The sequence below is a fragment of the Lutra lutra genome, chromosome 7 (genome assembly GCF_902655055.1).
Source record: "Lutra lutra chromosome 7, mLutLut1.2, whole genome shotgun sequence".
Lineage (NCBI taxonomy): Eukaryota > Metazoa > Chordata > Mammalia > Carnivora > Mustelidae > Lutra > Lutra lutra.
Genome location: NC_062284.1, coordinates 144999379 through 145020873, shown reverse-complemented (window position 1 = coordinate 145020873; position 21495 = coordinate 144999379). Strand labels below are relative to the sequence as shown.

The following is a 21495-nucleotide window of genomic DNA, read 5'->3' as shown; positions in this document are numbered from 1 at the left end:
AGCCCCGCCTCACAGAGCTGAGACCAGCAGGCTCAGCACCCCCCACATATACTCCCCGGGTGACACTTGCCCTGCTGGGAAGTCCCTCTCACATCTAACCCAAATACTTCAGGCTGCAGAACACGTCTTGGCCTTTTCTTGTCTCCCAGGAGCCCGGGCCTGTTGAGAACTGACAGAGCAGTGCCCACCCCTGCTGGGTGAAGTTCACTTGGCATGTGAGGCCAGTGGACCCAGGATCCCAGGGTTAAAGACTGTTTTCTCTGCAGCCACAGGCACAGGCCTTCCCAGCTCTGGACCTGCCTCAGTCTCCCCAGCTCTGGACCTGCCTCAGTCTCCCCATTTGTACAATGGGCAGAACCCACAACCACAGTATTTTCCATCCCAACCCCTCACTACGTGGAGACCCACACCTTCTGCTCCCAGCCAACTCAGACCTGCTCCCTCTTTTGGGAGGCACCATTTTAATTCACTTTTATTTTCAAAATAAATACTCTGTCCTTCACATTCGAACTAGGGGTGGAGCTGGACCGTTGGGCAGGGAGACCTCCCCTGGAGGGCAGTCCTGAAGGGAGCTTCTGCCCCCGCCCAAACACTCCCCTGCAAATGCCCGACATGCCTCTCTTCTCGCCCTTCCTCCTGGGGCGCAGCCACCGTGTCTGAGGGTGAAGATTCCTCATCATGGGCTTCAAGGCTGGCAGCAGGGCTGAGCCCGTCTCCCTGGGCTCCAAGCCTGGGGCGAGGTGCCCTCGAGCTAATGCAGCCCCCCAACCTGGGCCCGCCCCCTCCCAGACTCAGGCCGTTAGATGCAGGCGATCAGCAGGTCCATGGAGGCAGGCACCTCGATCTCTTCAAAGAGCACGTGGCCCCCTGCTGCCCCGGAGCCCCCTGCCTTGGCCGCAGCCCTCAGCAGGCCCTGGGCATGCTGCAAGAGCCGCTGGTTCCGCCGGCGGCCCAGTCTGCGCAGTGCTAGGATGGCCAGCACGTGGTCCCGCCTGCAAAGACACGGCTCTGTCCCTGCCAGCCCATCTCCAGGGGCAATCCCGACTTTGAGGGAGGGGAAGCCCTGGGCTCAAGTGCAGGGCCACCCAGCATTCCTGGGGCCCGGCCTGAGAAAGGTCAAGAATGATCGAGGCTGAGGGAGGGGGCAGTGCCCCTGCACAGGGTGGCTAGGGCTCCAAGGGTGTTGAGCTGGGTGGGGAGAGGAGGGACTGTGCCCAACAGGGACAACAGTCCAAGCTGGAGGTCAAGAAACAGTGGAGAAGTGATCAAGAGAGTGGGATGGCCTCCAGGAGAGGGGGTCCTGGAGAGGAGGTGTCCCGGGCCTCTTCCTGGGAGCACTGTGCAGGGAGCCACACACACAGGCAGCAGGGAGAGAGGCAGCGTGCAGTGGGCGGGCAGCCCTGGCTCAGCAGCATCCGGAGTCCCCCCTCCTCCCCCCTCCAGAAGGTGGGGGCAGGGGAGGAGCTGGCCCAGTGTAGAGGAACCCCAGGGACCAGGGGGAACCCCCCCTTGTGCTCTGAGGGGGTAGTCATTTCCAGCCAAAGACAGACAGAGTCCAGGCTGGGGAAAAGGGCTTTGCCCTGGGCTCTCTGTTGCCTCCCCATTCTGGACTCTCCAAGGTTATGGAGAGGTTGGGGTTGGAATTTCCACAGGATCGATGACTCACCATTCTCCCCAACACACCCCCAGGGATCAAAGTCTCCTTCCTCCTGTCGGGGTGTCAGGAGTCTCCAGGCTCCCAATAGGGCTTTCTTGCAGAGGGGCCATGCTTCCCCTTCAAACTCAGGGATGGGTACTTGTCTCTGGGGTCTGATGCCCAAGGAGGGGCCACGACCACAACCCACTCCCCCAGACTGTAGGGGCCTCCCCATCCAAGGGCACTGAAGGAGACTGGCCCAGAATAGCTTCTGAAGGAGGGCTAACCCCCGCTCCTCCCCCCTCAACCCCCTCATCCCCCTCACCCTGCCTGAAGGTCAGGGGCCATGGTCCCCAGGCACTGGCACCTAGTGGCCCGAGGAAGCGCCCACCTGGCCTGCATGGCGGCTCTCCTGCCCACCAGAAAAAGCTGTGCCTCCCTGGGGTTCCTCCCCTGCCCACCTAGAGACACAGGGACCCTCTGAAGGCACCAATCCCCCTGCCCTGGGGCCTGGTGGCCTTCTGTCCTTGGAGGCCCATGAGGGAGCAGGTGGGTAACAGACCTGATGTCAGGGTAGCTCCCAATGAGTGTCTCCAGGTGCCTCAGGATGTCGTCTTTGTAAGTCTCACCCAGTATGTCAGCCACACACGGGATAGCCTGGTCCAGCCACGTGGCCTCAGAGCCCTACGGAGACACGGAGACAAGTGCTGGCTGGGCCACCTGCCCCCAGAGCCTCCTTGCCTCCCGTGCCCGCAACCCCTCCACTAGTGCCCCGCAAGCCCACCGGCCCCTGCAGCCGCCCTGCAGCCGCCACCACGTCCCTGCTATGACTGCCTCCTGCGCTTGTGGCGGAAGGGGCCTCGGGCCTCGGCGGTGGACTCGGCCACCTTCCCTTCCCATAATACAGTGCAGAGATGTCTTGCCGTCTCTGCTCAGATGGGTAAACTGAGGCCCCGGCCCGGAGGTACAGCCCAGAATCCTACAGAGTGCGGGACACTAAGAGCCCAGATAAGAGGTGTGCGTATAGGAAATGCCCCAGCTCCAAAGGCGGGGTCGGGGGACTGGAAGATCCTCCCACAGGCCCCGCCCCTTCCCGACTCGCCCCACCAACCCACCAGCCGTATGCAAATGTATGGAGATGACCGCCACCTAGCCCCGCCCCAGCCGCGCCCGGGGAGAACCCCTTCTGCCAAAGCCCACCCCGCGGGGGCTCTTGCGGAGGCCACTACAATGAGAACGGGGGTGCCCGCGGAAGGTCCCCAGGCCAGAGGCCCCAGAGGAGGTGGGCCCTCGGGGCTGGCCGTGGATGCTCCTACCAAACCCTGGAAGGTGTCGCCGATGGCCTGGGCGTCGACGCCCATCTTCTGGGCGCTCCTCATGCGCTCCTCACCCCGGAACCGCTCGCGCGGCCTCAACACCTGCGCCAGATACTCTCGGACCACGTACCGGTGCAGCTCCTGCAGGGTCTCCTGGGCGGGCCGGCAGCCGCTTCAGGGTCAGAGTCAAGGGCCCCGCCCAGCACGCGTCCCCGCCAGAGCCCTGTGCCCTTGAGATACCTGCGCCCGCAGTGGGGCCATGTGCTCCAGATGGCCGGCGAAGGCCACCACCTTGTCCATGAGGGGTCGCAGCACGTCTTGTGTCAGCCACGCCTTGGTGCACAGGTCCCTGAAAAGCGGCTGGGAGAGGAGGGGGACAGGAGTCTTCCAACCATATCCTCGTCCTCCCCAGAACCTCCCCTCAGAGTCCAGTGCCTGGCTCCTCACGGAGGCGTTTCGGGTCAAGGGACAGCCTGTCCCCCAGAAGAAACTCTGGAGGGGGTATCTGGCTCCCTTCTAAAGTCCCCCTGGTAACATCTCCTCTCTCGGCCAGAAATGTCACCAGGCCCTTAGCAGGAACACCTCGTCCGGGCCCTGAGCTCCAGTGGACAGGGTTTGAGTGTGAACCTCTAGGCAGGCCTTGCTTAGGGGAGCCTGGGGAGGCCCGAGGGGCTGGGTGAGGGGTCTGATTCCTTGAACCCATCTTCTCGGAGAGGTGGAGACTGAAGTCAGTAGGCATCTCCTGACCTCATTGGTCAGTTCAAGTCCCTTGCCCACACCCCAGTGTACCACCCCTGAAGCTGCTACGAACCCAGGGCACAGGGAGCACCTACTGGGTGTGGAAAATGGGGAGGGAAGCCCCACTCACTTGCACATCACCCTGCAGGCCCTGGAGCAGCCGTTTCTGGAAGGTACAGGTGGCAGCCACTAGAGGTTTCTCCAGCTCTTCAAAGGTTCCTGGGAACCTGGCCAGAAGACTGGTCCTGGGGTGGGGCCAGGACAGGGGAGGAAGTGGGCAAGGGGGAGCAGGCTGTTGAAGGAGTTCCAGCATACAGCCATGGAGCCTAGGTGCCACACCAACTCTGCGAACTTAGACTAGAATGTGAAGGGCAGCCCCTAGGGCTGCACATGGTAGTAACCCTGAAGGTGAAATGATCCCTCTAAGACATTAAGTCCCCACGCAGCCCTCAGGAGCAGGTGCTCCGATCTCCATTTCACAGGTGACAGAAGGAAGCACAGAAAAGGGAAGTGACTTATCTTGAGGCATACAGCAAGCAGGTGGCAGAGGTAGGATGGGACCCCAGCAGGGGTGGCTCAAAGTCCACCCCCACAGCTGCTGGTGGTCCACAATGTGGGGACACCGAAGCTGGTCCTGGTGTTGAAGGCATAGAAGGGGGGCAGCCGCTGCCAGCAGAAATGGGGGGGGTCTGCCTTCTGGGGGCAGAGGGACCCAGGTGCCACCCCCAGAGTAGTGGGGAGAATGGAGAGCCAGGGAGGGCTTCCCAGAGAAGGGAGTGTCCCTGAAAAGGAAGACGGCTAACCTGGATGAAGGGAGGAAAGAAAGGAACCCATGGTGACAGGGGACACACTGGGCAAGCACCAGGCCATGACTGGGCTAGCTGGAACTTCTCCTCTGCTCTGCATTGAAACTCCCTGCATCCCTTCCAGGGCCTCAGCTCTGAAGGGCGGAGGGAGGACCCTCCAGCGGGGGCGGGAGTGGAGACGGGGCCATCCATGGAGGCCTTCTGGGAAGTCCCCCAATGCCTCCGCGGGGCCCAGATTCCTCCCCGGCGCCAGCTGGCCACTGCGGGCGCTCACAGTGCCGGGTTCCCCGAGCTCGCGCGCCCCCTGCTGGCGGCGCTGGGCACCTCCTCTGCGGAGGAGCAGGAGAGACCCACCGGAGCTCCTCGCAGGCGTTGATATTGGCGCCCAGATGAGGTTCGCTCACCGCCTTCGACTCTAGAAAAGCCTTTGCAAACCTGGGGGCGAAGTACGGAGAGGCCTTAGGGACCCCTAGTAGCGCGTCAGCCCTCTGCTCAGGTTCCCACCCAGACCCCCAGGGCCTTATAACAAGGCCCCTCCTTCTCACCTGTCCTGAGATCTCAGACTGAGCAAATAGGTTGGGCTCTCCCTCCCCCACACCCAGGGACGAGGGCCGTCCACACCCTGGCCTCTCCACCCACTCCATCCCCAGGCGGAGGAGGTGGCCGCACCTGGGCAGGAAGAGGCCAAGTGCACGTGCACAGATGCTCTGGGTGGTGGCCTCCAGTTCTGCAGAGATGGCACCGGCCGCCTTCACGTGCTCTGCCACAAGCTGCAAGAGATGCCACCCGCTGAACCCACGTCGGAGCCCAGATCCTGATGCCCCTGTCCCCCACCTGTGGCCCAGAGGTGTCCCCAGCTTGCCCTGCTCTGTCTCCCCATCTCAGCTACAGCTTCCAGAAGCTCCTCCCTGTCCCCACATCCACGGGCCACTTGCCAAGCTGGGCGCTGAACCCTGGGGATCCCCAGCCTGGCATGTGACCCAGGGTCCCTGATTCCACCCCAGGTGGGGCCTCAGGCTCTCGGCTAATGGGGAAAGGAGATTGGGACTGGATCATATAGTTCTGGGTGTCCCCACCTCAAAGGGGACCAAACAGCACCAGAGGCCCAAGTATGCTTCCCTCCCCCCCAGGCTCACCATGTGGACATCGATGGACAGCGGCGTGTGATAGAGACCCTGTAGCACATCGGGGGCCTCCGTGTCTGCCCACCGACTCTGCTCTAGCTGCAGGATGCTATCAAAGCAGCTCATGACCTTGGTCTGTGCAAGGTGGCAAGAGGGGCACAGTGAGACCCTCCCAAGAAGGCGGTCCCAGTTCCCCTACCTCCTGAGCTGTCATGCACCCTCGGAGGAAAGGACCACCCTGCTGGGGCATAGGCCTATGCCAAAGGCTACACGGTGAGAAGAAGGGACTCTGGCCTGATCCAGGGCCACACACCCTGGGTGACTCTGGGCACCACACCTCCCCAGGGTGAGGCAGCCATATTCAGGCTGGACCATGCCCCTCAGGCCTGGCCCCTGGCCTCACCTCTAGGAAGCTGGTGTAGTCACTCTCCAGGCGGGCCCACAAGGCAGGAGCCAGGAGTGGGGGTAGTGGCTCCGTGGACAGGGTCAGGTCTGGGGCACCCAGAAAGTCAGGACTGGAAGGCAGGGTAGGGGCTGAGGGCCTGGGCTGGGCTCCGATGCACGAGTGGCTGCCCTGAAATTCCCCTGGCCAAACCTAACACCATCACCAAGCACCAGGCAGCTCAGGGATCTGCCACTCCCCAGCCCCCACCAGGGAGATCCAGAGAGTGAGAGGCACCTGCCTGAGGCCACACAACAAATTAATGAGCCCAGGAGTGTTTAGTCACCCTCCTCCCACCTGCTCTCTGGCCTTCAGAGCTGAGAAGCGCGCTCAGAGGCGAAGATAATCCACCCCATCACACCATGCAGAGCTGGGGGCGGGAGCTGGCGACAGGCGGGGCCCTGTACCTAAGGGCCCGTCCAAAGGGAAGAGTGGGGGTGAGATCCAGCTTCTGTGAGCCGCCCTGTGTCTGGCCTGGAGGGCTGCCCTTTTGTAAATGCGCAAAGGCACCCTGTGGACTAGCACATGCCCTCTCTCTGGACTCCTCTCGGACGTTTTCCCGCTTTCAGGAACGGGTGCATAGGTGGCCCCTTAAGAAAATTATGGTGGGAGAGTACCAGGGCCCAAGAAGAAAAGAATGTCAAAGTCCCTGGGATCTCTGCTGCCCAACCACCAGCCCTCCCCCAGGGAAGAGAGAAGAAAGGAGCCTCGAGCTGCCCAGGGTGAGCGGGCACCCACAGGCCTCTGGCTGGGCAGCGGCCAGGCGGGCAGTGCCAGCCTCTGGGGTCTCCCGCGGCCGCTGGCTGGGGCCTCACCTGCCGTAGACATTGACCGCCCAGTCCAGCAGGACGTAGAGCTGCTCGCAGCCCCGGGCGTCCTGCGCGAGCTCCTGGAGGCGCTGGGCCACCGCACCGTGGAAGGCGCGCAGGTAGGCCTCCCCGGCCGGGAAGCCAGCGGCCGAGTAAGCCGGCAGCACCTCCCGCCGCACCTTCTGCAGGTCGCTGCGAACCACGCCGCCCAGCTCGGCCAGCAGCTGGGCCAGGCCCGACGCTCCCTCGGCCTCGGCCGCCCCAGGAGCCGCCCCGGCGCCCGCCTGCTGCACGCGCTCCTGCGCGCTCTGCCTCACCGCGTCCTCCCAGTGCTGGCGCCAGCGGCGCGGGGTGAGCAGGAAGTCGCCGTCGGCGGGGGGCTCCGGGTGCGCCTCCTCCTCCGCGCGCACCGTGCGGGCCAGCTCGCCGATCGCGGCCGCGTCCACGCCGCCCGGGCCCAGCGTCTCGCTCACGATGGCGCCGATCTCGGCCGCCAGCCCGTCGTAGTGCAGACACACGTCCATGGCGCGCCGCGCGAAGCCCGTGGGGTCCTCCTGGAAGCTGTGCGAGGCTTTCTCGGCCACAAGCCGCCCCTCCAGCTGCCGCAGCTGCTCGAAGGCCGCCAACAGCTGGCGCTCGGTGATGAGGTCGGCCACGGATTTGCCTTGTGCTAGGACGCGCGAGGACACCGGCAGTGAGGGTGCTCGGCAGCCTTGGGGCCCAGCTCCAGTGTGTCCCGCCCTGGCAGCCCCCAGGACCTCCCTCCGGGCGCATGGCTGCCAGGAGCCCTCTGGGACCTGAGAGGACCAGGGCCTTGCCCATCCCTCTAGTTTGGCCAGGAGCCAGGCTGTGGACCACGATGGGGAGGTGAGGGTTCCCGAGTCCTTCAGATCCGGGTTCAAATCCCATTTCCCCACTTCCTGGCTGTGAGGCTCGAGGCAAGTCCCTTAACCTCTCTGAGTCTCACTTGACTCACGCTTGACTCACTCTCACCTCTCTGAGCCGCCCTGTGGAGGCTCCCTTGGTTGAAATGTTGGGAGAATGTAAAATGCGGTTGGGCAGGGCAGTGTTTGGGGGAGCTGGGGAGGACAGCCTGTCAGGAAGCCTGGGCCCTGCTGCTCACCCTCTGGCCTCAGATTCCCCCCATGCTCAGTATTGTTTGTGAAGCTCTCACCTGCCTCAGGTTCCAGTTCCTCATGTCCCACCCCAGTGGAGGACTGCCGGCGGCCACCATCCATGACCCTAGAGGGCACCTGTGGGTCGTGGGTCACCCCTGGCACAGCCGTGGCCTGGGACTGGTCAGCCGTGGAGCCGTCCTCCCGGGCTCGCCGTAGGGGCCGGGACAGGAAGCGCGAGCTGCGCTGGAACAGGCCCAGGTTCTCCTCGGGGGCCTGGCCTGAGGCCCGCTGGCTTGACCGGGAGAAGGCCCGCCGGAATGTGCCCAGGCCGGGCCAAGTGTCCTCACGGCGGGTGCCGGGAGCTCCCTCACCGCTTGCCCGCCAGGCAGCCCACACTGGTGGGGTCTGCATCTTCTTCGAAGGCTCCTCAGGGCTGTGCAGCTCCTGCCCAGAGATCACGGTCTGTGGCAACGACATCTTGGTAGCAGGCAAGCTGGAGATGAAAAGGAGGCTCAGGAGCTCTGGGGTGGGGGAGGGGTGGCGTCCGCCCTGGGGAATAGGCACGGAAACCCCGTGAGAAACCTGTGAGACCTCAGGGAGCCCAGCAGCTGGACTTGGTCCGGGAAGCTTCTCCCAGGAGATGACCCTAGGCCGGCACCAGGCAGCTCTAGTGGCCGGGGCTGTCTTTGTGCCAGGCTGCAGCTGGCTCTGAGATGCAGACAGCTACTTCCTTCTGGAAAACTTCCCCAACACCACCTTCCCCAGGGCAGTGCCCCATGGCCCCGTGCCGACCCTCCCTGACTTGGCCAGGTCAGACCCTCCCGTCAGAATGGGAGAGGAGAGTTGAACTTGCACTGTTGTCCTGTGGCCCAGCCCAAGCCACAGCCCACAGCCCCCGGGGCTGGGCCCAGCAACCACATCCAGGATTTCCTGGACGTGAGGTCCTGAGGCCTAAAATGCCCACTGCCCCCCCCCAGCCTTCACTGCCCTCCCCCCCACCAAAGCCCTCAGTGCACCCTTATTCAGCCCATCGGGCCTAACTGCTTCTGCTCAAAGGGGAGCTAAGGGACCTCTGTAAGAGTCTACCCCTTCTCTGGGTAACTCAGAATTGGAGGGAAGCGGGGTCAGGCCTGAGGTCTGTGGCCACCCCCCGCTGTCCCCAAGGCTTATCTCCCTATCCAGCCTTGCAGCACTGTAGGGGGCATGGTGAGAGGGACCTGGAGGTCCCCAAGGCAGTACTCCCTCATTGCTTCTCCTTTCCACCCAGCCCTGCTGTGCTCCCCCAGTGACGGGGTACCGAGGGGGTCTCTAGAGCATGGAGGTGCAAAACAGGGGCCGCCCTTGCCCACCCTGGGCTCCAGGCCTGCCCCAGGGTACACTCACACTCCCTTGTGGCACAGCCTGGCCTGTGTTTGATTTTCTGCCTCTAGGTAAGGCTGGCGTGGGAGAGAGGAGACTCCTCAGTGTTGGGGGACCTTCCACCCACCCCTTTGTGATGGTGTGGCCGGGGTGGGGGCTCTCTTAGACCAGCAAGGTCTTACTTTAGCCTTGGAGAAGTGTGCCAAAAGGAGGGCTGGACCTACTGAAGTCACAGACCAACCAGAGGCCAGAGCCCCCAGCCCATCCCCAGGTTACCCCCACTCCCAGGACAAAGGTCAGGCTGTCACCTGACCCTTGGGTGACATCAGGCAGGAACACCTCTTCCCAGGCCCCCATTTGCCTTGGTGGGGATGACACTGGGATGGTCAAGGCCCAGACCCTCACCCACCCCCCGAATGTCCTCCAGGGGTCAGACACACAGGTCATCAGTGAAGGCCTCCTTTCCTGTTCCCAGAGGCCACCTAACAGCTGGAGAGAGGCCTTGCTGAGGGAGAGGCAGGAGCAGGTGATTGATGGGTTCTTATCAGCCCTGCCCAGGTCACAGGTCATCGTCCTCTCCTGGGCACTGGGACTCAGGGACCCTGCCCCATCTCGGACTGACCCACACAAGCAGGGAACATTGTCCCGAGAGCTTTCTTCCCTCCCCACCCCCAGCTCCCTTGTGCCCGGGGCCCCTCAGCCACCAGCAGGGTCCAGGCGACCTGTGCTGTGCCCCGATGTGCTTTGAGTATCGTCACTAGGGGCATGGGGGAAGGTCAACTGGGTCCTGTCTTGGCTGGGGAGAGCTTACACTTGGTAAACACCTACTGTGTGCCCAGCCCAAGGCCTGGTGCACATCAGGTTTCCCTAACAACAAAGTTGCAGGGTGTCACCTCATCTCATAGATGAGCAAACAGGCTCAGAAAATAGGCAGGGTCTTGCCTCCAGCCACACAGCTCAGGGTCAGGGAGCCTCGGGAGCAGAGCCTGCGTCCCCGCGTCTCCCAGCTACAGTGAGCCACGCTGCTGCCCAAGGAACCCTTTCTCCTGGCCAAGGTGCCCACAGTGGCAACTGCTCCCGGACGCCAGGAGTGAGGCCGAGAGGCAGATTCGGGGGGAAGGAGGGACGGCTGGCAGTATGGGTCTTATGTGAGGCTACACAAGCAGACAGGTCCCCCCAGCCTGCTCGACCACCCTCATCCAGAACCTGACCTGTCCTGAAGGCCCCTCGAGGCCCCCAGCTGGTCTCTCTGCCCTCTTTGACCTTGCTCCCACAAGGTCCAAGCCGTTATTGACCCTTCCACAGCACTAGTCAACCAGGTCACTCCCTTGCTTTAAGCCCTTCCATGGCTCCCCAGATCCTGGCACCCAGAGCCCCCCACCCCTGAACTTCCTCCAACCTCACCTCTGGGCCTCCTTGACCTGCACTCATCCAGCCTCCCGGGCACCTCTTTGGCCCTCAAATGTCCAGCCTCCCAGCTCCCTCTCAGGCTGCTCTCTCTCCCAGCCTCCCCATCTTAGCTCTCCAAATCGGACCTGGATTTCAGGGCCCAGGGGATATGGGTTCCCCCACCTCCAAGGTGTCTTTGGGCTGTGCTGCCCAGTGTTCCTGTGGCAATGGGCTTTCCTTCCTGGCCTGGGAGTCTCTGTCCATCGGCCCCGTGCCCATCAGCCCAGAGCCAGCCTGGTGGAGGAGGGGACCGTCAGGTTCAGGGTCCCTGTTGTGATCCTGGCCGGGCCCCACACCGGTATCTGCTGGTCCCCATGCCCTGTGGACTCCACCTTGACCCCACCCCATACCTGCCTCGGCAGCCTTTCTGGACAACAGTCCACACCTCCCACTAAGGGCCTGGTTTCACGCTGGGTGTCCTGTGACTGAGGGACGGTGGCATGGTGTGGGGCATCTGCCCCTGAGCCACAAGCCCCCCAGGGCGGGGAGTGGGCCTGACTCAGCCCCCAGCCAGGCCCGCCCAGTACCTGGCAGGTACCCAAGGAAAACAGATAAGCTATCTAACGTGGGGGGAGGCCTGAGGGGGTTCCCCCTTTTGTGTGGACGGGCCTTGTGTATTAACCTGAGTGTGTCCCCCTGTACATGTGTCTCAGAGGCCTGTGAGTGGCTCTGTCTGTGAGTCCGTGTGTCTGTCAGTGCCCATGTGTGGGTCTTTCCATCCGCATAGCTGCGTTCTACGTGTCTGTATCTGCACCCGGTGATTTGAGCTGCACTCGGGCCTGGGCTCCGAGCTGAGATCTTTGGCCCAGAAGGCCACTGGCAGACCCCAAGCCCCTCAGCCCCCTGAGTCCCCGCCCACTGCCCGAGGCATCCCCGCAGCCCTCCTGGGCTACCTGCACCGAAGGAACGAAGGAACGTACCTGCTGGGTGAGGAGGGCCCAGGCCCCAGGCAGGACGGAGCTGCCAGGAGAAGCCTGCTGAGCCAGGGCCCGGGAACTGGGCCTCGGTGCTAAGGCCTCTGGAGCAGCCCGTGTGAGTGACCAACAGCTGGGACTTCCCAGACTGGTCTGCGCACGCCCTGGGCCCACCGGCCCCACCCCTCGCCCCACCCCCCACCCCAAATCCATAGTTTCACTTTCAGAAGTGCCCCTCCTGTCCCAGACACTATTACTCCAACCTTTGATTCCTAGCAGTCCACGCGCAGCCTGTCAGGGAGCACGGCAGGGGAGGGGCAGCCCTTCAGGGCTCAAGGCAGTGTGAGGGGGACCCTTCTGTGGTCCCACTGAGGCCATGGGGCCAGAGGCACTGGCCTGCCGGGGTGGGCGGCATCCCAGCCCAGAAGAAGCCCTCCCTCTTCTGGGCCCGTGTGCCAAGCTCATTCGGAGAGCCCCTGCCTGGCTCGGAGAGCCAAGAACCCATGGGGCACGGGGGTGGGGGTGGGGGGGATAGTTCGGGAGGATGTCAGAGTGACAGCAAAGGGAATGTCATAAGCCACAGGCCATTCCAGAGGGCTTCAGGAGCTAGCGTGGGAGGGGGCTCAGGGGGAGAAGGATTCCGCTCAGGAGTGAGGAGAGATGGCGCTCTGGGCAGCGGTCAGCAAAGGTGTAGATGTGGCCTGGGCCTGCGGAATGGAGACCACAGGCCCTCCTCCCCCACCGCGGATCCAGCTGGGGAGGGTTTGTGGGGAGGGACCCTGAGTCTTCCCAGAAGAGGCAGGCCCCACATCTTCATGGGGGGATTCCAGTGCTGGCATCCTTGGAAAAAACTTAGGGAAAATCCAAGGAGGACTGATCCAGGCCTGAGCAGGCTGGAGCCTCCGGTCGGGGGGCAGAGCCAGGCAGTTGGAGACAGGCTTGTGTCCAAGGGCTGCCAGGACACAGCGCCATTGGCTGGGGGGCTTAAGCGGCAGATATTTATTTTTCCAAGTTCTGGAGGTGGAAATCTGAGATCCAGGTGTCAGCAAAGCTGATTTCTCCTGAGGCCTCTCTCCTGGGCAGGTGGACGCCATGCTCTCCCCGCGTCCTCACACGGTCGTTCCTCCGTGCGTGTCTCTGTTTCTGTTCTTATGAGGACACCAGTCCTATAGGATCAGGATTCACCCTAATGGCCTCATTTTAACATAATCACCTTCTTCAAGGCACTATCTCCAAATATAGTCACCTTCTGAGGAATTGTTGGGAGTTAGGACTTCAACGTAGGGATTTTCGGAGGACACACTCCAGCCCACAACGGATTGGAAGGCACCTGAGATGCTGCAGTGCCGCACTGCCTTCTGTAGCCAGGTCAGATCGGACCCAGAGATACCAGCACCTCCTCCAGGAAGCCCTCTGGCTTCCCACTTGAGTCACAAGCCCCCTGAGCCCTGGGTACCCCTCTGTGAAACAGGGTCACAAGTCTCAGCTCGAGCCCCGTGGGCTGGAGCCCCCCCCCCAGCTCAGGCTGGTCTGCTCGCCGGCCTCCTGTGCCACGTGTCTCCAGCAGTCAGAAACCGAGAGATGGGAGGGGAACACACAGCTTCAGAGACAGAGGGACACCCCACAGTGACAGCCCTGGGCTCTTCTTTGGCAGTCCCAGGGCTTCTGTGGAGTGAATACCTCCACCCTCGTTGCACCGGAACACCGACTCAGAGGCGTAGGAACCTGCCCGCGGCCCACAAAGCTGGTGAGACAGAGGCCAGGATGCCAGCCCCGGGTCCTGCCTCTGAGGACTGGGGTCTTTCCATAGGGCGAGGCCCTCCTGGTCTCTACTTCACAGGGCACATTAGGGTCACCTCCTCTCAAGAGAGGGGTCCCCGGAAAGCTGGCAGCACCCAGGGCCTGGGGAGTTGGCCAGGCCTCTCCCAAGCTCCCAGCTCCACCGCGCACCCATTCCCAGCTGGGCCCACTTTTCAGCAGGACGCTGTGCTGGTTCTTTCGTCCCATCTCCAGGCTGTGGCTCCCCAACTGCCTCAGTAAAATCCCTGTAGAAAAGTCCCAGCCTTGTCTCCATTTAAAAAAAAAAAAAATGCAGCTGTTGGGGACATGTGTCCACAGCAGCAGAGAACCTGCCCCCAAGTGGGAGAGGGCAGGGAGAAAGCCTCTCACCCCCAGATGCTTGCTTGTGCCCGTGGTTCCGGGGAAGCCAGGCTGTCACACCTCGAATGCAGATGCCAGAGGCGGCAAATGTCACCCACACTGCAGCCAGGACCAAACAGACGGGCAGAGAGCAGGAAGCCTGGGTTCGGTCCTCTGCTCCTAACTGGCTTTGGGTCGGGGCAGAGGACAGCGTCTCTCCGAGACCGATATTGCAAAGTCGAGGTGCCCCATCTCCGACCTGCACTAGGCAATGACCCCAACCCATGCCGGAATGGGCCCTCCGGATGATTCCCAAGGCCCTTTCCCCCAACGCCAACTGCCTTGGGGGCGGGGCCTCAGGGAATGTGGGCGGGGCTACCTGGTGGGTGGGGGCATCCACTTCTGGTACCGCCCCCTCCCGCTCTGCCGGAACCTGCTCTTGTGAGTGAAGGTCAGTGGGGTGAGAACCTGTCTTTAAGAGACTGTCCTGCACGCCGGGGGCCTGCGCTTGGAGGGGCGGACATGCCGAGCCCTGCCTCCAGTGGACTGCCTCAGTGGGCCTGACTCCCCCACCCTGGACTCACTAGGTACCGCAGGTTCCTGGGGCCTCCAATAATGGGTCACCTCCTCTGGTAGATGGTGGGCTTCAGTGTGGTATCGTGGTACCACTCAGGCCTGGCTCTCAGGGGGACCTGGATTCTGTCCCAGCTCAGCGATTTGTCACTTGTGGGACCTTGGGACTGTCGTATACAAATGAGTTTAACACTGTACCTGGGAGGGGCTCCGAAGAAATCTCAGTAAATGAGACCCTGGCCCACCCCACCTTCTGCACCAGGAATACGCAAATCACCCCTGTTTGCCCAAGTCCCTCACCCCACGACCTGTGTGTCGGTCAGCAAGCCCCGGCATGCGTCCTGTGAAATGTCTGCCCCCCTCCCATGTCCCTGCGGAACCATAGGAGGGCTGGAGGCGGAGGACAAGAAGGACTTGGAAGGACAGTCCAACACCTCTTCTAAGCTGGAGACCTTGGGGGGGGGGGACCACGGAGACATCTGGGATTGTGGAGTGGCTCCTGGAGCCACGGGGTTAAAATTAAAACAGGCTGCCAGGCAAACTTCCTCACCTCCGCCTTCACCTCTCCTGCATTGGGGGCTGGGTTACTTTTAGAAGGAAGGCGTGCTGGAGGAAGTGCCTTATTCATCCTTGAGGTGAGCAAGGCCTCCAGGAAAGAAGAGAGGGGCTTGCGTCTCCCAACTGCCCCTCCGAGCTCACCAGGGCCCTGTCCCACCCGGCCTGAGCCCAAGGACTTCATTGAGCTTAACATTTATGCGGGGCTGCCTCCTGCCAGGCTTTCTCTGCCCTGGGTCAGGCTAGCCAAGGGCAGAGGACCAAAAAGGGAGGCTGGGAGGGAGGCCAGCACACCTGGGCTCCAGCAGTGATTGGGTTTCTGCCCCCCACCCATGCTAACCCCAACCAGCCAGGAGGGCTCCCCTTGCGCAGAGGGACAGGGCCAAGAGACAATATCACTGGACCCCTTGGAGGGAGAGGACACTCACGTGGGCAGGAAGAGGTGCCCTCCCTGCCCTGTCCCAGGGACCCCATCACAGCTGTTGCCGGGATGAGCCGTGGGTGCCTCTTCACATGTCAGTGTGTTCATCTGCGAAGTGGGACTTTTGCAAGGACTTGAGGAAACCCAGCCTGGAATAGGACCCCCATCCTATGGGCCATTCCTGTGCCCTAGGCTCCCAGTGAGGAGGGTTATGAGAGGAAGGAATCTTGCCCAGGGTCCAGCCAGAGCTGGAGGCCCCAAGGAGAGGGGGGTGGCCACCTGGAGGAAGCTGGTCCTGCCTTGGGTGGTCCTGGCTGAGGCTGAGCAGAGCAGAAGGCCCAAGGCTGGGGGAGCCAGAGGAGCAAAGTCCACAGGAGCAAACGGCCCCACCAGCCACCCCACCCCCAGTGTAGAACACCCAAGTCACTCACTTGGCACTCTGGCCTGGTCACCCTGGGCTCCGAGTAAAGGCCCTTGTCTGGAATGCCATAGCAAAACCCAAACTGTCCCCAGCCCCTCAGGGCCCTAGCAAATGTGCCCGCCAGCCACCAGGAAGGGCCTTTATTTCTGCTTCAAACCTCAGGACAAGGAGGGTGTGACCCAGATCCCGGGCTGCAGACGGGAGAGGGCAGGCGGTGGTCCTGGCCAGGCCCCAGGAGGCAGGAGGTGGTGGCTGTGCTGTCCCCTCTCCAAGCATCAGCCCAGCCACTCTGGGGCCGAGGCCCTCCCAGGTGTCAGCCAGCAGGGTTTGCGGGGTGCCTCCACCCCCCAAGCCCTGCACAGCAGAATCAGGCCATGTCCTGCCCCCTTACTGGGGGCCCAGGGGGGCCTGGTCCTTGCAGCTGGTGTGCTTGCTGCTGGCATCTTCCGGGGCCTTCCCGGGTGCTTCCCTCAGTGAGGAGGCTGCAGAAACATAAAGGCCTCCATGTTGCCGGGGCTGCATTTCTGAGAGGCTGGCAAGGAAAGGGAGGGGGCAGGCAAGGCCCGGCTCTGGGAGCAGGAGCCCTTCGTCCCCTGGGGCCAGAGCGATAAGGTGGCAGATTGAAGGCAAATCTGGGGCCAATCTGGAGACACCCCCCCCGCGCCCCTAGAGCCCAAGTTCCAGTGTTTACCCAAGGGGTGATCCCTGGTGCCGCTCTGGGCCCTAGATGGAAGCTGACAGAGATTGAGGGGGCTTTGGGGAAAGGCGGGGGTTATGGCCTGGACAGGCCCCTTCTGGGCCTCAGCTTCTGGGGGCTGACATCTGAGAAGTGGGGGAGGGCAGGTAGGGGGCTAGGCGGCCCCAGCTGAGGCCAAATTCATTTCCTCTTCAAGGGACAGACTTCCCAGGGGACGAGACTTCCCAGGGCACAGCTTGCCCCTCAGTGCCCTCCACAGAGGCCCCCACTGGCCAGCCTGCTGTCTCTCCCATGCCTCACACCTGGGCCCTGGAAGACCCCTCTCCTCCCCATACATCCTATTCCTTCTGGAAGCTTCCTTGGCTCTGGCAGCCTCTTGGCCTTTAATCAGGCAGTGGTGGCCAGCACGGGTGCCTGCCACTAGGGCGGCTCATCTCCCCACTTCCTGGGCACCCAGGCTGGGCCTGCTCAGCATCCATTCCCTCACCTTTTCCATGCCCTCTGAATGCACACTTGTCCCCCAGGCAGTGAATCAGGTGGGAGAGGAGAGGAGCTGGAATTGGTAGGAGCACAGAGTCTTGTGTCCAACAGACCCCAAATGCGTGCCTCCCTCTGCCTGGCCTGGGGCCCACCACGGCAGGTGGGGTCCTCGTGTGCAGGTGGGAAGGGGCATTGGACAAAGAGAGGGTCAAGGTCACGAGGCTCCCAGGTGTCCCCGCAGAGGCTCAGGCAAGTGGGGGGCGATGATGTGCACAGACTGGAGGGGTAGCCCCCCCCCACACCCCCGCAGGCAGCCCCTCACTCACCAGCCCCGCCCTGGGTCTGGGCTGACCCCCTCAGGGCGCCCTCTGGCGGCCAGCGCAGCTCCCCACTCTCCACAGAACCCGCCTCGCTGGACTCCACCACAATTGAGGGCAGCCGCGGGCCCAGCTCGGGGCCCTTCTCCTGGGCACCTGCCGCAGCCTGCAGGGAGGGAGGGCAGCGGTCAGGGGCTCCCTGCTCGCTCCCACACCCTACACCTGCCCTGCACTCTGTTCACTGGGAGCTTCACATGTGTGTGCGTGTAGCGTGGGTGTGCCAACCCCTCCCCCACCCCACCACGTGGGGGGACCGAGCACTCAGCACCTGGGGCACCAAAGGATCCATCTGCGCTCAGGCCTTAGGCCCATTTCACAGACAGAAGCCTGAGGCCAGAGAGGCCAAGGCCAATGGTGAGTGAGCCCAGGGCTTCTGTGCGCCCGAGCCGCCTCCCGCATCCCGTGTGGCCCCTTCCTGGGGTCTTCCTAGCGGGGCCTTTGGTCTCCTCCCCAGCTCTGAGGAGCTGGGAAGCTGTTACCATGGCAACCAGAGGCTCTCTGGGCTCGCTCTGGGCTCATTGTTCGGTGCCCACAAGAGTGTGCGGGGGCTGCCTCCCCAAGCCCTCCTGGTCCCCTCTGCATCCCCGCCTCCCATTCAAGGCCTCCGGAAGGAGAGGCCCGCGTGGCCAGCACTCCCGCACAGCCCTCTGGCTGAGGCCACAGCAGCTGATGTCCTGCCTCCCTCCCCTCAAGAGTGCTTTGAGGAAAGGCGGGCCCACCGCTGCAGGACTTGGCTAAGTGGCTCAGAACCACCACAGCAGAACCATCTGAACATGCGTTGAAATGCACCTTCCCGGGCTCTCTGGGTGGGGGGCAGGAATTGGCGTTTTCACCAAGAACCGCAGGGTTCCCTCATGAGGCTGGCACTGCCTTGCAACTGGAAGCCTGCCGTGCCCCAGCGACGGGACCATCCGGCTCCTCTTGCTGGCATGGCCTCCGGCATCCTTCCCCACCTGCCGTTCTTCTCCCTGCCCTCCTCTGCGAAGGCCCGCTGACTCCCAGCCTGGGCGCTCCTCGGCCCAGAGTGTGCCACTGGAATGAGGGAGGTCCCACTAGTGGCGCTTGGAGGTCTGAGGCTTGGTGTCCATCTGTCCCGCCTGGGAGGCTGGCCCCTGTGTGATTCTGGGCTGGTCCCCTTCTCTAGCCCCACCAGCCGCCAGCAGTGCCAGCAGTGACAGTGTCCCAACTCTAGAACCCAGGACACCAAGACTGTACCCCTCATGTAGGGACTTCACTTTCTGGATGCATCAACACAGCCCCTGAAAACTAGGGGACCAGGGTGGGGGACTGTGGCATTGCCTCACCCACCAGGGAGCAGACCACTTTAGGGAACAATCCCGAGGTTCCTCGAGGTCCAGGAGTGGTACTGAGGAAGTCAGGGAGGCTCGGCCACCAGTTGCTTTATGCAGCAGACTTCTGGGGAGGAGCATCTGCCTCACTCACACGGATGGGTAAACTGAGGCAGGCCTCAAATCACAAGCCAGGGCTCGAGGCTGGCTTTCTCCTGTCCCCCGTGGCTGGCAGACCCCAGGGCCCCAACTGCGTACCTTTCCCGCTGGGCCTCCGGCCTCCTCCGCTGGGCTTAGCTCGGGCATGGCTGGCTGGGGGGCAGTCATGCTGTTGCCGCTGTTGGAGGTGCGTGAAGACGGGGGTTGTGGGCAGGGGAGAAACAAGGTGTCTGCCAGGGGACGGATACTGGAGTCCATTCTCCTCCTGTGAGCTTCCGACCGCTCTAGCCTGCGCCCACCCCACCCTGGCCCACTGCCCTGCTTCAGCTGACCTTCCTGCGCCACTGCTCCCTGCCCAAGCCCGCCATCGGAAGGGACCCTGGATGGGCACCATGCAGCGTGCCCAGTGTTGCAGGGGGCAGGAGTGGAGCAGAAGCTGACTAAGCCTTGAGATCCATGAAGGTTTCTTTGAAGAGGGCCCACTGATCTGAGGCCTGATGGCTGAGCAGGAGGCTGCCAGGCCAGTGGGGAGGGGAGAGGATGTTCTGAGACAGGGAACAGCTAGGCAAGGACACAGAGATCGGAGGACCCAAAGAGGTTTCTGAGCCAGGAGGCTGGGAGCCCCTGGAGTCAGGTTCAAGCCAGCCAGAGACAAAGGTGGCCAGGTCCTCTTCAAGAGTGGACAAGAGTGGCCCCACTCGGAGCCGGGCCCTCGATATCCACAGCCAAAGGGAAACCAGCATCCTGTCTGCACTTGGCCAAGCCCACTCAGGCCAGCACAAGGACAAGGGAGCCCAGCCAGGGACAGCCCAGCAAGGGCTCTGGGAAGAGAAGCCCTGGTGGCCTCTTAGGCACCAGCCTCCGACTCTCCACCTGTACTTGGCCAGAGGCAGAAGTGGGGGTGGGGTCTGGCTGGGAGGCTGCAGGGGGCCGCAGGCATGGGGCAGGAGTGCTGGGAGGGGGCTGGGCAGAGGGACAGCAGCAAGCTGGCGGAGGGAGTGCCTGTGAAGTCTTGCTGGTTGTGGGGGAGGTGGTCCTGCGAGCACCCAGCAAAGGGGGAGGGTTGCTATTCTGGGATATGAGCTTTCTTTCACTGAACGCCCAGCTCAGTTTGGTTCAGGTCCCACTGAGACCCAGGGAAGGCTGGGAGGGGGCCATGTGCCTCCACCCAATCCCAGAGCTGGAGAGAGCCATGCCCTACCCTCGTCTCTGAGCTGATGCTCCCACATCAGTACTTCCATATGTGCCCCTTCTGGAATCCCATCCCAGAACTCAGAACCTCAGCTAGAGCCCAGGGCAGCCAGGGCAGAGACCAAGAGACTGGACTCAGAGATCCACATAGATTCGAGAAAAACCCTAGAGGGAAGGCAGACAAACCAGCAAGCCACAGAGATAAGGCAGAGGTGATAGGACTGGGGAGAGAAGAGGGAAACAGAGCCAGAGGGACCATAGAGATAGAGGGAGAGAGATGGAGAGACAGAGGGATTGAGAAAGAGATGAGAAAGACAAATGACAGAACTGTCACCTTGGGCCTAGCCAGGGACCAGGCAGCCAGCCAGCAAGTCTCCAAGGGCTGCCTCCCCGCTGTCCCGCGCCGCCAGGGCCAGCGGCAGCCGCAGCGTTCGCCCATCAAGGACTCCCGCCACCGGCCACCCCCCGCGCCCGCACCTCCGCCGGCGCCCAGGTGCGGCAGGCCAGGTGCGGTCCCCAGGTTCACAGCCCCCAGGAGCACTGCGCTCGCCCAGAGCCCGGTGTCCAGCAGCCAGGAGCTGAGCGCGGCCCCCACTGTCTCCTCTTTCCCGAGGGAGCTCCGACTCGGAACCCCCAAACTCCCTCTGCCTTCCTCCCCGCCCAGCCCCGTGGAGCCGGGGCGCACCGGGGGCGAGGGCTGGGACGAGTGTGGGGAGGGGGCGCCCCCTGCGCCTCGCTCACACTCACCCTCCCGCGCTGGATGCTCGCCGCCGAGTCGCCAGGCTCGGCTTGCAGCTGGCAGCCTGGGTTCGCCCTCCCCGGCTGCCGCCCGCCCTCCCCGGTGCTCTCCGCCCACACTCGCGCGCGGGGCCCCCCATGACACTCTGGCCGCCGGGCGCTTCCGCGCTCCCAGCCCCAGCCCCGGTAGCGCGCCCCAGCGCATCCTCCCTTTGACAAAACCGCAGCCGCCAGAACAGGATCCCTGTCACTTGAGATCGCCAGCCTCAGGTTTGAGGTTCAGGAATTGCGGGCGGCGGGGCCTGGGGTGGGGGGTTCGGGGTGGTCAGAAGTCAGTGGGGCCAGAAACAGGGAGAGAAGACACGGTCCAGTTTGAAGGAGTGAAAAGAAGGGAAACAAGTGGGATGGCCACTGTGGTGGGGGTGTGTGTGTGGGGTGGGGGGTGTGTGACTGCCCTGCTTCCAGCTCCTCTTTGCCCCCAGTCCCATTCCCAAAAAGGAACACTGAAGTCCTGAGACAGCCTGGTGGACGGACGTGACAGCGGAGGGTGAGGTGCATAGCCTCTGATCCACATAATTCCCGCCCTTCCGCCATCCAGCCTCCAACACCCACCATCCTTATCTAACATCCAGCTTCTAGCCAACATCCATAGTCCACTATTCAGCATCCACTCAGCCAACCATCATCCACTAAGCACCACCTCACTTATCTTCTACCAACCAACCACCATCCAGCCACCATCCC

At 62.9% G+C, this 21495-nt stretch overlaps 2 protein-coding genes across 7 annotated transcripts; both read right to left on the bottom strand.

The window, feature by feature from the left end:
- Positions 1-437: 437 nt before the first annotated feature.
- On the bottom strand, positions 438-11872 carry EXOC3L4 (exocyst complex component 3 like 4). 5 transcript variants are annotated; one of them, XM_047737540.1, is made up of 12 exons: positions 11718-11872; positions 8046-8482; positions 6878-7541; positions 6024-6135; positions 5633-5755; positions 5166-5266; positions 4851-4931; positions 3821-3935; positions 3193-3312; positions 2953-3105; positions 2199-2320; positions 438-992 (listed from the first exon to the last, which is right to left on the bottom strand). In XM_047737540.1, the coding sequence occupies exons 2-12, from the start codon at positions 8464-8466 to the stop codon at positions 800-802; spliced, it is 2205 nt and encodes a 734-aa protein (XP_047593496.1). In that variant the 5' UTR covers positions 8467-8482; positions 11718-11872; the 3' UTR covers positions 438-799. The 5 variants fall into 5 exon arrangements, with proteins under 5 accessions (XP_047593496.1, XP_047593499.1, XP_047593497.1 ...); XM_047737543.1 differs by having other exon boundaries at positions 8046-8466; positions 11718-11867; XM_047737541.1 differs by lacking the exon at positions 11718-11872 and adding an exon at positions 8581-8720.
- Positions 11873-15963: 4091 nt separating this feature from the next.
- Positions 15964-20821, bottom strand: LBHD2 (LBH domain containing 2). 2 transcript variants are annotated; one of them, XM_047738871.1, is made up of 4 exons: positions 20761-20821; positions 18922-19000; positions 17324-17480; positions 15964-16302 (listed from the first exon to the last, which is right to left on the bottom strand). In XM_047738871.1, the coding sequence occupies exons 2-4, from the start codon at positions 18988-18990 to the stop codon at positions 16208-16210; spliced, it is 321 nt and encodes a 106-aa protein (XP_047594827.1). In that variant the 5' UTR covers positions 18991-19000; positions 20761-20821; the 3' UTR covers positions 15964-16207. The 2 variants fall into 2 exon arrangements, with proteins under 2 accessions (XP_047594827.1, XP_047594828.1); XM_047738872.1 differs by lacking the exon at positions 20761-20821 and adding an exon at positions 20024-20053.
- Between the last annotated feature and the right edge of the window lie 674 nt (positions 20822-21495).

Bases quoted from the DNA above. Each gene is read 5' to 3' on its own strand.
- EXOC3L4 (XM_047737540.1), bottom strand. From the start codon at position 8,466: ATGTCGTTGCCACAGACCGTGATCTCTGGGCAGGAGCTGCACAGCCCT. The intron at 7,542-8,045 runs GTGAGAGCTTCA...CGCGCGTCCTAG, and splicing joins GGAACTGGAACCTGAGGCAG to CACAAGGCAAATCCGTGGCC. The intron at 3,313-3,820 runs GTGAGTGGGGCT...CTCCTCTCCCAG, and splicing joins GCCTGCAGGGTGATGTGCAA to CCGCTTTTCAGGGACCTGTG.
- LBHD2 (XM_047738871.1), bottom strand. From the start codon at position 18,990: ATGACTGCCCCCCAGCCAGCCATGCCCGAGCTAAGCCCAGCGGAGGAG. The intron at 17,481-18,921 runs GTACGCAGTTGG...CCCTCCCTGCAG, and splicing joins CCGGAGGCCCAGCGGGAAAG to GCTGCGGCAGGTGCCCAGGA. The intron at 16,303-17,323 runs GTGAGTGAGGGG...ATGTTTCTGCAG, and splicing joins CCAGACCCAGGGCGGGGCTG to CCTCCTCACTGAGGGAAGCA.